General features: G+C 37.0%; 1 protein-coding gene across 6 annotated transcripts in view; it reads right to left on the reverse strand.

Annotated features, from left to right (window-relative positions):
• epb41a (erythrocyte membrane protein band 4.1a) overlaps positions 1-14,511 on the reverse strand; it is a 181,378-nt gene that overhangs the window by 32,313 nt on the left and 134,554 nt on the right. For 5 of the 6 annotated variants that reach the window (XR_007933468.1, XM_051918993.1, XM_051918994.1 and 2 more), the window contains exon 18: positions 11,062-11,241. Coding sequence is in view for 5 of the 6 variants with exons in the window: in XM_051918993.1 (XP_051774953.1) it covers positions 11,062-11,241 (180 nt within the window). In the remaining variant the exon portion in view is untranslated. Of the gene's footprint in view, positions 1-4,513; positions 4,912-11,061; positions 11,242-14,511 lie in introns of those variants that run through there. The other variant, XM_051918996.1, reaches the window with a different exon arrangement.

Raw genomic sequence — 14,511 nt, forward strand, 5'->3', positions numbered from 1 at the left:
TATCCTTGGCCAGTTTCACCCATTCCTCTTTGCAGCACCTCTCAAGCTCCATCAGGTTGGATGGGAAGCGTCGGTGCACAGCCATTTTAAGATCTCTCCAGAGATGTTCAATCGGATTCAAGTCTGGGCTCTGGCTGGGCCACTCAAGGACATTCACAGAGTTGTCCTGAAGCCTCTCCTTTGATATCTTGGCTGTGTGCTTAGGGTCGTTGTCCTGCTCAAAGATGAACCGTCGCCCCAGTCTGAGGTCAAGAGCGCTCTGGAGCAGGTTTTCATCCAGGATGTCTCTGTACATTGCTGCAGTCATCATTCCCTTTATCCTGACTAGTCTCCCAGTCCCTGCCACTGAAAAACATCCCCACAGCATGATGCTGCCACCACCATGCTTTGCTGTAGGGATGGTATTGGCCCGGTGATGAGCAGTGCCTGGTTTCCTCCAAACGTGACGCCTGGCATTCACACCAAAGAGTTCAATCTTTGTCTAATCAGACCAGAGAATTTTCTTTCTCATGGTCTGAGAGTCCTTTAGGTGCCTTTTGGCAAACTTCAGGCGGGCTGCCATGTGCCTTTTACTAAGGAGTGGCTTCCGTCTGGCCACTCTACCATACAGGCCTGATTAGTGGATTGCTGCAGAGATGGTTGTCCTTCTGGAAGGTTCTCCTCTCTCCATAGAGGACCTCTGGAGCTGTGACAGAGTGACCATCGGGTTCTTGGTCACCTCCCTGACTAAGACCCTTCTCCCCTGATCGCTCAGTTTAGATGGCCGGCCAGCTCTAGGAGAGTCCTCGTGGTTTCGAACTTCTTCCACTTACGGATGATGGAGGCCACTGTGCTCACTGGGACCTTCAAAGCAGCAGAAATTTTTCTGTAACCTTCCCCAGATTTGTGCCTGGAGACAATCCTGTCTCGGAGGTCTACAGACAATTCCTTTGACTTCATGCTTGGTTTGTGCTCTGACATGAACTGTCAACTGTGGGACCTTATATAGACAGGTGTGTGCCTTTCCAAATCATGCCCAATCAACTGAATTTACCACAGGTGGACTCCAATTAAGCTGCAGAAACATCTCAAGGATGAACAGGGGAAACAGGATGCACCTGAGCTCAATTTTGAGCTTCATGGCAAAGGCTGTGAATACTTATGTACATGTGCTTTCTCATTTTTTTAAAATTTTTAATAAATTTGCAAAAACCTCAAGTAAACTTTTTTCACATTGTCATTATGGGGTGTTGTGTGTAGAATTCTGAGGAAAAAAATGAATTTAATCCATTTTGGAATAAGGCTGTAACATAACAAAATGTGGAAAAAGTGATGCGCTGTGAACACTTTCCGGATGCACTGTACTTTGCCCATTGTGAGCATACAACTGAACAACTGACTTGTAGATTACACAACACGAGTGACATGTAATTTTTTAATAGACGTCTTTATATTATTTGCTGTGGTCCAGCACTGGTTTCCGTAGACATCCATTCTATCAGGAAATTTAATTTAATGTTTTCATGGAGAACAGAGATAATAATTTTTTCTTGTCCATCACTACAAACTATATGTGATACATAACACATTAAAAAATTTAATTTTTGGATGGCGCATGCTCCCAACCCTCTCTTTATTCCTTAAAGGCTTAAAACTTTAATAAAAGATCAAATACTGTACATTCCCTGTCAAACTACATTTTACTACATTTATGTCTGCACTCCATCCATCCATTTCAGCATCTGCCTTTAGGAGCCAGAATCATAGAGAAATAGACTCTAATACTGCAGGAAGGAGTTAAGAGACAGGAGAAAACACTTCCAGTCCACTACTGGGGGAAGAATAACACACGACAGGGAGGCAACACAGCAAGACAGGTCAACTGGAAGTCTAAATACTATTAGAGGATGCTGTGCATGTTTATACTTCCAATTTTTTATCTATTGTGTTTAAAATATATTTAAACCTCTACGTCTTGCTGTTTTGTACCTTTATTTAATGTCATTCTTTTAAAGTAACTGGATCAGTCTGTACATGTTTCTCACTTCAGAAATACTGCATGTTATCTATATAATAGTTATTTGAGCTTAAATGCTGAATCCTTCTACAAAGTATTTTATATTCTAATTATGTATATCATCATTTCTAGTCTCCAAACTTGTCAAAATATCTTTAAAAAGTGGTGCATTATTTTGACTAATTAAAGCTGCCTGATTAAGGAATGGTAACAATTTTTATAATCTATATATATAAAAGCCAAATAACACTGACTCACTCATCACAAAATCTCCTGAACCATGAGGACTTGGGACTTGAAATTTGGAATGTAGGTTACCCTTGGCCGCTTTTCACAAGAGAACTACTTAACGGATTTAGATCGGGTTTTATTCTATAATTTGCTTGAACATTCCATTGATTTTGCGACTTTCTCATCGCGCTAAGTATCATAGTTTGCTTGTGGTACCGATTTATTGGCGCAAATCCGAGAGAGACTCATCGGGCTACGGGGAGGGGGGAGGGACCCGCCTCACTCACACGTCTGCCTCGGAGTGTAACTTTAACTCCGCTTAGTTAGCAAATGAGAGAACTACAGTACTTAATGGATTTAGATCTTTTTTTTTTTTTCTATAATTTGCTTGAACATTGCAGGAGCAATATATTCACACTAATCCAAGACAGAGACTGCGGGCTGAGGGGAGGGGGAAAAGTGACGTCAGGAGTAGAGAGCTGGGCCGGACCCTCCTTACTGTCCTGTTTCACTAATACACGGGCGAAGCCGTGGGGGATGGCTAGCATTTACATATATGGAGAATAGTCTTTCCAGCAATGAAGTGTGTTCAAAGTATTTTGAGTTTGATTGACACACAGATGCTGTGCTCAGCACTGTTGCCTTCACAGTTCCACAACTCCTGAATTGAATTCCAGTCCAGTCAATACATTTTTCCCTTTCTGTAGGTATTATTATCTCTGTTTATCCCACTTTTCTCACACATTTAAAAGTCACACACATTAGATTAAGTGGACACTCTAGGCTGGTCTGGTGTGAGCAACAACAGACATGTGCATAAGGGTCTTCTGCAGTTGATTGGTGTATATCCAAGATGTTTTCTGCTTTGTGTTCAGTCTTGTAATACAGTCAGGCTACCATGAATTGAAGTCGGAAAAGCATAGTTTGCCTGTTTAGGCTCTTAGCTTTTTGCTTCACAGTCAGGAACTAATGAAGTCACTGTATAGTTTAAAAGGACAATGCTGCTGGAAATGGCTTTAAACTTAAGGCCACACTTTTTAGGAAATGAAAAAATGGAAGTAGGAGAACAAGGTCATGACATAAACAATCTGACACTATAACTTGCTTTATTTTATAAAGCAGAAAGATATCAATTAAGGATGGAGCACAACTCTTATGGAGGAAATAATTGTCTGGTCCAAACAGGAAGTGGAGAGGCATAATATTTGCGTAGTTGGGCACACTTGTGATTCCATGCACAAATCCATCAAGAAAACTAACCCCCAAAACACTCCTGGGTAAAATTAATATATATATATATATATATATTTCTTATCATCACCTACATTCTGGAGAGTACAACCAAACCCTTGGAACATTAATTCCAAAGCAGGTGCCTGACTTCTCTGGGATATAAATATAGCTGATTTACTATGAAATAATGGTCGGAATAAAAGAACAAGGTGAAAACGATTTCATAAAACTTATAAACAGATACAATTTTAATGACTCTATACTTTAGAACTCACAAAAGAAAAATGATCAGTTATTAAAGAGGATAGTCCATAGTACTCATGAAATTTGTTACAATACAAATTACTTTCATGAATTCAATAAACTTAACAGCTTATTAAAGTGTTATGTCTAAAAATACTGTATTATTAAAACCTATGTTTGTATGTATAAAAAAAATTAAAATCGCAAATAGTTTGATTACATACAACAGCTTTCTGATTTTGCCAAGATAAATGTTTCTATTTTGCAATCAAACTAAATGTACAACATTTCCTAAACAGCACAACAGCTTAGTTTTCTCCTTGGTAAATAAAGCAGACCCAACTCATAACTAAGCTTGCCATTTCAGCTTTTTATTCTGAGTAACACGATTATAGTGTACAGGAGTCCCAAACCCTTTTCTTATGAAAATATTTCTTTACTTAAAATAAGGAAACACACTTCTAGAATATGTTCTTCCTGGAAATAAGTCCCATAAAAATAATAACCACAACATCATATAATTAATATTAAATAAAAGATATGACTTCAACAAAAAAAGCAGTCATCTGGTGTCTAAGTCACCCTTCTAGATATCCCCAACTATTTAAATTCTAAGACAGAAAAAAACGGGTGCGTATCCGATTGATCTCTATAAATCTGTTGGGCTCATCCTGTTGCCAGGGGCCCATATCTTTGCACACCCCTATAGGAGAAGTAGTCAGAGGGTAGCCAGGAGACTGAGCACAAAAATGAGGGAAATAATACAAAAAAAGAAAATAAAGAAAAACAAAAAAAAGAAGAAGAAACAGAAGCATGTGGGACAAAATAGTAAGAGAAAAGAAGACAGAACGACACAACATGAAAAAGAAAGAGTCAAGTTATTCCTCAAATAATTGTCTTTAAAGAGGAATGGTAAGACTTACATGCAGTATATTCTGCTTTAGTGAGCCATGCATGATTCTCAAAGCCAATATCAAAGCTTTGGAATGCCAGTCTGAGAGCAAAGGGACAAGGAAAGGTTGTAAACTAAAATGTATAGTGATGTTGCCAGCAAAATGCAACTTAGCAGTCGATGAGAGGCTGTGCGCAGCCACAGAGTTAGCTCTGCTTTTTTCCCCCCGCAGGTTGGCATTAACAGTGCTGAAATGTAACATTACCTCTTGGCCACCAACCTTTATGTCAGAGGGCTGTAGAGATGGTGTCTTCACCTGTTAATACACACACATGCGCATGCACGCGCACACACACATAAAAAGAGAGTACAGAAAGTGAAACGGAGGAGAAAGAAAATGCAACACACTGCATCTTACTTAAGGGATTTTCAAATTCACTTTACTTTGGGTGTAGTGTCTTCAACTTTTCATTCAGAATAATTTCTCAGTTCAATGATAAATTAATTTAACATTTAATAACATAATTGATTAAACAAATATTTAATATTATAAATGGCTACATAAGCCATATTAGGCGAGTATTTCTAATTTGTTAATGAAAAAATACTTCAACTGACAGCACTTGTAAAAAAATAATTGACTACTATGAGAAATTACTATTCACAACCACTGCTTACAGCGTTGTAAGAACTTGCTTCCATGCCATTAAGTGTTCTTTCTTTAAACATATGTTAACATAAAAATCTGATCTCATCTTCAAGGCTATCAACAAGTTCAAGCAAACTAATTTAATAAATGTACTTTTTGAATATTCATTCAATAACAAAATTAACAGAAAATCAGTTTTCTTTAATGAAAAAATACACAATTAGCTTAATTACCAGCTAAATTAATAATAATGAATGAGGTGTACTAAACAAAATCTGTATTTTAATGAATCTCCGATTATAATCACACCAACTATTTGGTTTGGTAAAAGTTGTTTTATAGGAGAGTTTACGAAGACAGACACTTCTACTCTTAAAAATGAAAACAGATATTCAACTCAATTTTGTTGGAGACTGCCCAGAAACAAAAAGATGTACTCTAGAAAGACAAATCAGATTTGGAGCTATTCTAAAATGATGCCATACATTACAGTATGTGTGGTGCAAACCACTTTGTATTTGAAAAGAAGTACCTTACATCAACTGTAAAGACTGTGGCAAAAACATTATGGCGTGGGGCAGTCTTAAAAAATTTACGGCCGGGGCAGTGTGTGGTTAAAGAATTAACTGTGAATTTCCAAAGCAGATAATAAGTATATGAGGCCAAATGTCAAGAGCCAAACTCATAAATATACGCCTAGTACAGGGCCTTGATCCAGAATGCTTAAACAAATATGAAATATTACAGAGCCTTAAGTGACAGCCACAAGCTAACTCATAAAAATCCTGTGGGTATAACTTAAAACAGTCCTCAGACATCACACACATATCACACAACACAGTTCAGTGATGAGGAATGGGCAAATATTTCTCCTAGTACATGTAAGCAACAATTCGGATCTGACAAGAAATACTCTTATGAAGCTATTTCTGCCAAAAAGGTAAATAAAGGGTTAATTTACAGTTTAACCACAATAAATGGTATTTCGTCCAAAACTGGTCCGATGTTTTAAAATTAATTAGATTAGAAAAACTGAGAGTATTAACATATGTCACCCTCTTTAGGTGGGTAACTTTCTTTTGCACAGGAGTATGTAATTCTATTTTTGCTTAATAAAGTTAAGCAACATCTCATAAGAATTATGAAGTAAAACGAAATTAAAAAGTGCTACTGACAGGAAAAGACATAAAGTAAAATTCTATCACTGTTACATTTAACACTAGAATTACCAGAGCCTACGAAAAAACTTGTATATCCGGCCCACCTTAAATCGCTTCTTAAAACCTTTCTCACCTCTCCGCCAGCGTCTTTTGTCATCTAAATGTACTGATAAAGACATGCTGCCAGCAGCTGGCTATTCCATCCCCCCAACGACTTAGAACGTAAACAGGCTTTTCCCAGCTCTTGCCTTGATTGATTACCTGGGAGTGAAGTGGAGTTTTAGAGTAGAAATAATAAGATTGTTATTTGAAACACACGCATTTCATATGTGTTGCATTTCTACAGTAATCTGTGTAAACACATTGTTAAAACAGAAACGTGTTATATATTCTAGTAGCAATTGACAAAATGTAGGCATAAACTATATAATGTATGAAGCCTGAAGTCCAAATATCAAAGAAACACTTTCACAAAAGGTACAAAAAAAAGCCACCACCAAAAAAACCCGCCTTAGTGTGAGACATTGATATGAATTAACTATCGCTGCTTCCGTGGCGTAACAGTATCAGTCGCTGACTGGGAATCAGAAGGTCATGAGTTCGATCCTGCACAACTCCCATTTGAGAAGTGTTCTTATTTTCACTATTTTAGAATAAAAAGATACATTTGATTTCAGTCTGTAACAGCTGGTGTAATTTATGATATTTGTAAAGGTTAGCTTTATTTTTTTAAAATTCACTTTTCATTGTCTCAGTCGCGTTCAGGATCCATCCCTACTGCCCCCCACCTGACACTGCTGTTTTTACATAAAGACGCGCTATATTTCTGCAGTGTATCACGATACATACGACCGCGTGTTTTTTTCCCCCAATATTGCCAGTCCCCACATGTTGCTGTATGCTGTTTCTTTTGTACTCCAGGACATGCAGAGGAAAGCATAGTAAAGGGTAGTAACTTCAGCGCTATATGCAATCATCAGACACTCCCCATCTGATGCTGTTTTTACATAAAGACGCGCTAAAGCCCTGCAGTGTACTTGTGACTGCATTGTCGTACCAATGCTTGCGAACTGAAGTGTCTGCATGCACTTTTCGTGGCATTATACGTGTATTTTTTGAGCATGCCCATGTAGCTCAAACACAGGAACATATGTTGATGTAAAAGTATAACAAAACAAGTGCACTTTTATTCAAGACTATAACCGAAGAAAAAAGAAAGCAAGTTACAGTAGGCGGTTGATATGACAGCTTGCATGGTGGAATGCTAAGAACTGCTGATTTCCATTCTGTGCTATATAACTTAACATTTGAATCTGATGATTGCATATAGCGCTGTCTTGTTTAGTGTGCGCAAGAACATGCAGGTGGCCAGTTGCTGAGTGCTACAACGCACATTTAAAAAAAAGAAAGAGACAAATATATGTGATGTTTTGAAGAATCATTTTATGACGCGAATAGTACCAATCAGAAAACATCGTCGAAGTAATGCAATATTATTTGAAAACGAACAGCATCAGGTTGGGTGTGAAGTTATACTGGCGCTGTTTGAGTCAGATCAGAAGCTGAATAAGCTGAAAAAGCTCCTGTTCTGACTCTAAGTAAAAAAGCATGAATTAATCAACAGAAATAACCGCGATTGACATTTTAAAGTTAACGATTTACAGTGCATACCAATTTATAAATTCAATGTCCGTTTGAGGAAAAAAAAAAAACACTTTCTTCAAAGCTGGGAATCGAACTCGCGTCTCTGTGGCACAGTAAGGCAGTGGTGCTCCAAGTCAGCAAACCGTCCTTATAACTTATTTTTTTCAAGATCCATAACACACAGACAGACAGAGCACTGTGTAATACAGAGACAGACAGGCAGAGATATACAAACAAACAGGGAAGGCACATGTACTGAAAGAAAAAGCACTGAATAAGCTCACCCGCTCTAACATCACCCCTCCCCCCGATCTGACTCTCTAAGTAACAGCGCAAGTACAGACACAAATCAAGTGCATGTGTGTACTGTATAATATTAACAAAAAGAGCAGCTTACTACTGAAAACGGCAAATATAGGAGTGAGTGGGGATCGAACCAGTACTCTTGATCACACTTGGTTTGCGTCTGTACTTGCGCTGTTACTTAGAGAGCCAGATCAGGGGGAGGGGTGATGTTAGAGCGGGTGAGCTTATTCAGTGCTTTTTCTTTCAGTACGTGTGCCTTCCCTGTTTGTTTGTATACCTCTGCCTGTCTGTCTCTGTATTACGCAGTGCTCTGTCTGTCTGTGTGTTATGGATCTTGAAAAAAATAAGTTATAAGGACAGTTGTTCATGTTAATTGCAGTCTCAATTGTTAAAAAAATATTTTATAAGGAGCATCCCACATGAAAATATAACGATCTCATTAACTGACAGTGCATACCAATTTACAAATTTTATGGCCGTTTGAGGTTATAAACAAAAAAAAGAAGTAACACTTTATCCCCAGCGGGGAATTGAACTCATGTTTGTGAGGCAAAGAAAAACTACTCGGTCTGAGAAGCAAATCTTAGCGCACTACGCCACGGAAACTGTTATATGGTGTGTGAAGCTTTTGTGGAAGTGTTTATTTGATCTTAGGAACTCGGGCTTTACACATTCTACATTTTGTAACATTTATTACTAAAATATGAAAAAGTTTCTGTTTTAGCAATGTGTTTACACAGATTACTGTAGAAACGGAACACGCATGAAATGCAAGTATTCCAAATAGCGATCTATTATTTCTATTCTAAAACTCCAGCAGTTCAGTCACTCCCAGATAATCAAACAAGCCATGAGCTGGGAAAACTTAGTGAACGTTCTGCGACGGTGGGGGATGGAATAGCCGGCTGCTCGCTGCTCCTCTTAATCGGCACATTTAGAAGACAAAAGAGAGGTGAGAACGGTTTTAAGGTGGGCCGGATCTACGAGTTTTTTCGTAGACTCTGGTAATTCTAGTGTTAAATGATACAATTTACTTACTCTTTAGATGTAATAAAGACATAGTCGATATAAAACAAACATACATTAAAATAACAGAAAAGAATTCCAATTTGTCATTTTAAATAAGCTTCTTTGTTATACTGTAAAGGGGTTGGGGAATGCACACTTTTAAGCAGTTTCTTAAAATTTCTTAAAATAACTTTTGATGAATAAGATTCTCCAAACAGTTAGCATCCTCTCTTATCAACACTTTGTGAATTTAGATTGACCTTATTTTCAATAGTGATAAAAATAGAAAGATTAGGCAAAATCAGTGCTAGCACCATTATCAAACAGCAGCTAAAGTTGAGATAGTTTAATTCTGTTTGTAAAATATGTTAAAGGACAAAAACATTAATCTGACTAAATTTAATTTCCAATTATTGCTACAGATCACTACAAGTGTTAAATGTGAGGAGTTTTATGGGTAGAAAAAAGGTTAATAACACATTATGGCTTTTTCACTAAATAACCTTTTAGTCACTCGAAAAAACAAACTTTTCTCATTTATACAAAATCATCTTATTAGAGTTGGGGATGTACAAAAAAAAAAAAATCTCCAAATGCACATGGCAATTTTAAAAAAAATATTTTATTCCCTGCAATTGGTTAGGAATTTTTTTTTCTTTTTTAAATTTCCAAATGGCCTTAAGTAAAAGGTTATACTACTACTCTAAAATCTGATCTATTAAAAAGTGAATATAGATTTCACATGATTCGTAATTCCTAAACACTGTAAAAAAATCTAAACTATTCCAAAATGCAGGTTTCAAGGATCCTCAAGATTTCTTTTATTTTAAGATTTACTCACTGCTACCACCTCAGTCAAAACCCAAAATCAGTATGTACAAATACTCTCATAAATAATTTATCAATAATTCAAATGTGTTATGTTCCATCTATACGGTAATCAATAGATGTTTTCATACCACAGGAACTTTCTTTTCAGGAAAAAATGAGTTTCTGTACAATGTAAGCGCTGGGACATTTTTGGTCCCTGGCCACTTGTGTGTGTTGTGTTCCAACTGCACAACAGAAACTGTAACCAATATGCAAAATATGTGACATGCAAAAAAAACAGTGACGTGAGGCGTGCTTGGGAGTTCACGGCAAGATTATTGCTTTGATGCGGTGCATAGTGTGGCGCACCAGAGAGGCGGTTATGAAGAGCGATGCACTGCGGTGTGATCAGGAGTTCATGGGGAACACCCCCACCTTACTGCTTCAAACCCACTGTGACTTCACAGGTACTCTATATTCACTGGTAACATTAAATAGTCCAAACTACTAACAGATTTCTAAGTTGCTGGTGGTGCTTGTGGTCAACCAATCAGCACAGTTCATCACCCAAAACCTGCTCACAACAGTTCCTGGTTGAACCAAAAGTGCATACCCTGGAGTAGGAGCTAAACAAAAGCATCAGGAGCTACAAATGGCCAGAGTTCCTGTGATGGGAATTCAACAAAAGTTCCTGAGTTTTTAAAAAGTACGTAATCAATGAAAAAAGTTTCTGAGGTGGGAAAGCACTTTATAAGAAACAGAAAAAAATACTCTGTTGAGAAGATCATGTTACCTAAATAAATATTAACAATTGTCAAGCAAAAATATTAAAATTTATTGATATTAAAATCTACTCCAAAAAATGCTTGACAGATGGCTGAATGCTTACCACATCTGCATTAGGCAGAACCTGTCCATTGATGTTAAGGGTACGGAAAGGGGAGTGTGTTGACAGCCTTTTGTCCCATTCACTAGGTCTGGGCTCTGGAACAGACTCCATGAAGTTTCTTTTTAGTTCACTAATACTGGCGTGGTGGCGCATGATCTCATCTTGGGTCTTGTCCAAATCCTATTCTCCATGGAAGGACAAAAGGGAAAAGCAGAAAGGATAAAGAAAGAAGCAACATAGGAGCATGGGAAAAGGAAAACAAAAATCAAAATTAATACCAAAAATTGTATAATTAAGTTTGTCAAAGAGCATAAATTAAGCAAACTGCTGGTAAAGATGGTTGACTAGTACAGACAGAACATTTTGAGATGCTATGTAGTCTATCAAGCTTTCTGTAGGTGTTAGAAAGGTTGCACAGTCAATATCACCTTGGCTTCATAAAACCAACAGCTAAGTATTAAAATTGTAATACAGTTGTTACAATCACATCTGCCTAAACACAAGGCAATAATAACCTGCACTGGAATGAAGTTCTAGGGTAGCGCTGTAGAATTCAATGAAGTCTTCTCAATCTGTTTTGCTAGTACCAACAATGTAGTAAGTACAAAGTGCACAATCATTTGCTTACATTAGTGAATTCTGGAACACATGGCTAATGGTGTTAAACTTTAAATGGTTTATATTTGTATTTTGTTTGCTTAACACTTATCCTTCTGTTGGTGAGATGCTAAACTTCACATTTAAGGAACAGTAGTTAGCTCTTTTAATAGATAAAAAAGGCTGCTTAACTTTTCATAACTTACTTTTTTTATTTTAGATACTGAATTTTACAATACTGTAAAGTTTAATTAAAGTGGGTGGAGGAAGCAATTATCTACCTGCTCCACAGGCTTGTTCTTACTTGGACAAAGCTAGCAACACTTTGACTATCTTTCCAGTAGACAGCAGTTTGAGAGGCTCAATGAATGTGAATCTGATATGGATGTACGCAACAGCAGAGCACCACAAAGAACACTCTTCACTTTATACAACTCAAGACTATAAAAATAACATAAGGCCATGTCACTTGCAGAAGTTCTCAGACAATTCTGTACATATAGGGTATTTTGATTGAGGATAGAGTATAGGAATCTGGTGGAGAACGTTGTTTCTTGATGCAAAAAGAACTGCCTGCAACTTAACATGAAGAAAACCAAGGAACTGGTTACTGGCTTGTGCAATACCAAGGAGTCTCTACGCCAGCCAAATATTTAGGGTATGGATGTGGAGAGGCTGCATTAATATTTGGGGGTCCACATCAATGACAGGCTGGACTGGTCTCATAACAAAGTGGAAATATATAAGAAAGGGCAGAGTAGGCTCTTTTTTTCCTTAGGGTACTATGTTCCTTCAGTGTGGTTAATGAAACCCTTCACATATTCTATAACTCTGTGTTGGCCAGGTGAATAATATCACTTCAAGAGAGGTCCAACCAATCAAAAAACTAATTAAAAGGGCATGCTTAGTTATGGGACTCACTCTGGACCCCTTGGAGAAAGTGGTGAAGACAGTGAATTTAAAAAAAACACTGCCATTATGAACAATGCTGTACATCTTCTCTCTGATGCGCTAACTTCAAAGACTCTCTGCCAAGAATTATTCAGCAGAGTGTGTCAAAAAAGCTAATGGTTCTCCTTTATACAAATGGCAATATGCCTGCATAAATGACTCACTGTGGCTTTAACTGCCAAGTCAGATATTTTTCTTTTTTAATTTTCCTTGTTCTTAGTCATTCCTTTGCATATTCGGGCCATAGACAGATTAATAAATAAATAAATAAAACAAACACACACACATCCACACACACTATCCACCTATTTATTTAATACAAGTCTGTAAAGAGCCAAATTTTCACCTGGGGACAAAAAAAGTTCTATATATCAAAGGAACGGCACTGGACATTCTAGTATGTAGTTAAGAATTATCAGGAAATTTTATACACTTCTACCATACAGAAACCCTTACAACATGGCACAAGATAATTTCATAAGCTGTTTGATGGGAACAACTTGCAACCCTATTAAGCAAAAGGTGTGTTTGATCAATTATGCTAACTAAATTCCCTTAAAAATGTAACAATTGAACAACTTAATTTATTTACACTTCACACGTTCATGGCTGTACACCCAAAAAATTAAGTGAAAATACCATGTTTTTCAGCTTATGTAAATATAGGTAACTTTGACAAAACTTAAGTACTGCTATTTTAGCAGCATTCCCTTAGTTATTTTATAGCCTCCAATTAGCTGGATGAGTTAATACTGACTAACTGCAACAGCATTTTTTTTTTGTCATGAACTTAAATTATATTGCATTCAAATACAAAAATAATGCATCTTGATTTTACATATCATTTCAGAGGCCAAGTAGAAAAGAATTTTACATTGATTTGTTAGTTAGTGCTCAAATTTCACAGAATGTGTCTTAGTTTAGAATCCTCTAGCTGGTTTGTTATTTATTTGCATAGTCTCCCCAGGTCTGCAACAGTTTTCCTCCCACATCATAAAATATGTGCTTGTTAGGCTAACTAGCATTTCCAAATAGAGCCAGTTTATTGCATTTGGCCTGAATCTGTTGACATATATTCTCCTGTCTCACACAACTAAGGTTCTTACATCCTAGACTACCTTTCAGTTAAGCTCAAAGTCAATCCTAAAACACTTCTTAGCTCTCCTCATACAGAGCTTATTAAAGTCAGAGAAGATTATTCACTGCAGCCACAAGATATCAGTCTTAAAATGTCCCGGATAAAAAAAATGTTTGTTGGCAGAACCATTAGCTTGAGGAGCACTGAACTTAGGAATGATCTACCTGCCAAAACTTTCAAGGCCCCATTATATACGTTTAAGGCAGAAGACAAACTACTTTAGCATAGCTGCTGCAAAAGTTGTTCATATTGTTTTTTTAATAATTTAAACCTACAATTTAAATGTTGGCTTCTTATGTTTAATTGTTATTTCTCCTTTCAGTGTCCCACAGGGACAGTGGCAGTGAAATGTTCAGATCTTAGATTGGCAAATTTTAACAGATATGTAGGTTTGATGAAGCCGGTGATGGTCGATCATTTCCTGTTGGTAATGTCAGTGTTTATTGGAATACACATGTAAATGCAAAGAACAAAAGCTTGTAAAACCTTCAGTGATACCAAAAAAATACTGTGACAAAGTATGTAAAGTTACAGTATGACCAATCAATTTCAAAGGGTAAACTGTACACTTTATCTGCATGTTAAAACACATGACAGTAAGGACAGCCACCGCGGCAGGAAGTGTTCTATTCAGTTTTGGATTTTAACCCTACATCTGATCAAACATATATACCTCAATCTTTGGAACTTAAAGGTAGATTCTAGAAAACTAAACTGCAACCAGTCTATTGTATTGGAGTATTTACATTAAACCAGCCACTCCT

Source organism: Erpetoichthys calabaricus, chromosome 14 (assembly GCF_900747795.2).
Source record: "Erpetoichthys calabaricus chromosome 14, fErpCal1.3, whole genome shotgun sequence".
NCBI classification, from domain to species: domain Eukaryota; kingdom Metazoa; phylum Chordata; class Cladistia; order Polypteriformes; family Polypteridae; genus Erpetoichthys; species Erpetoichthys calabaricus.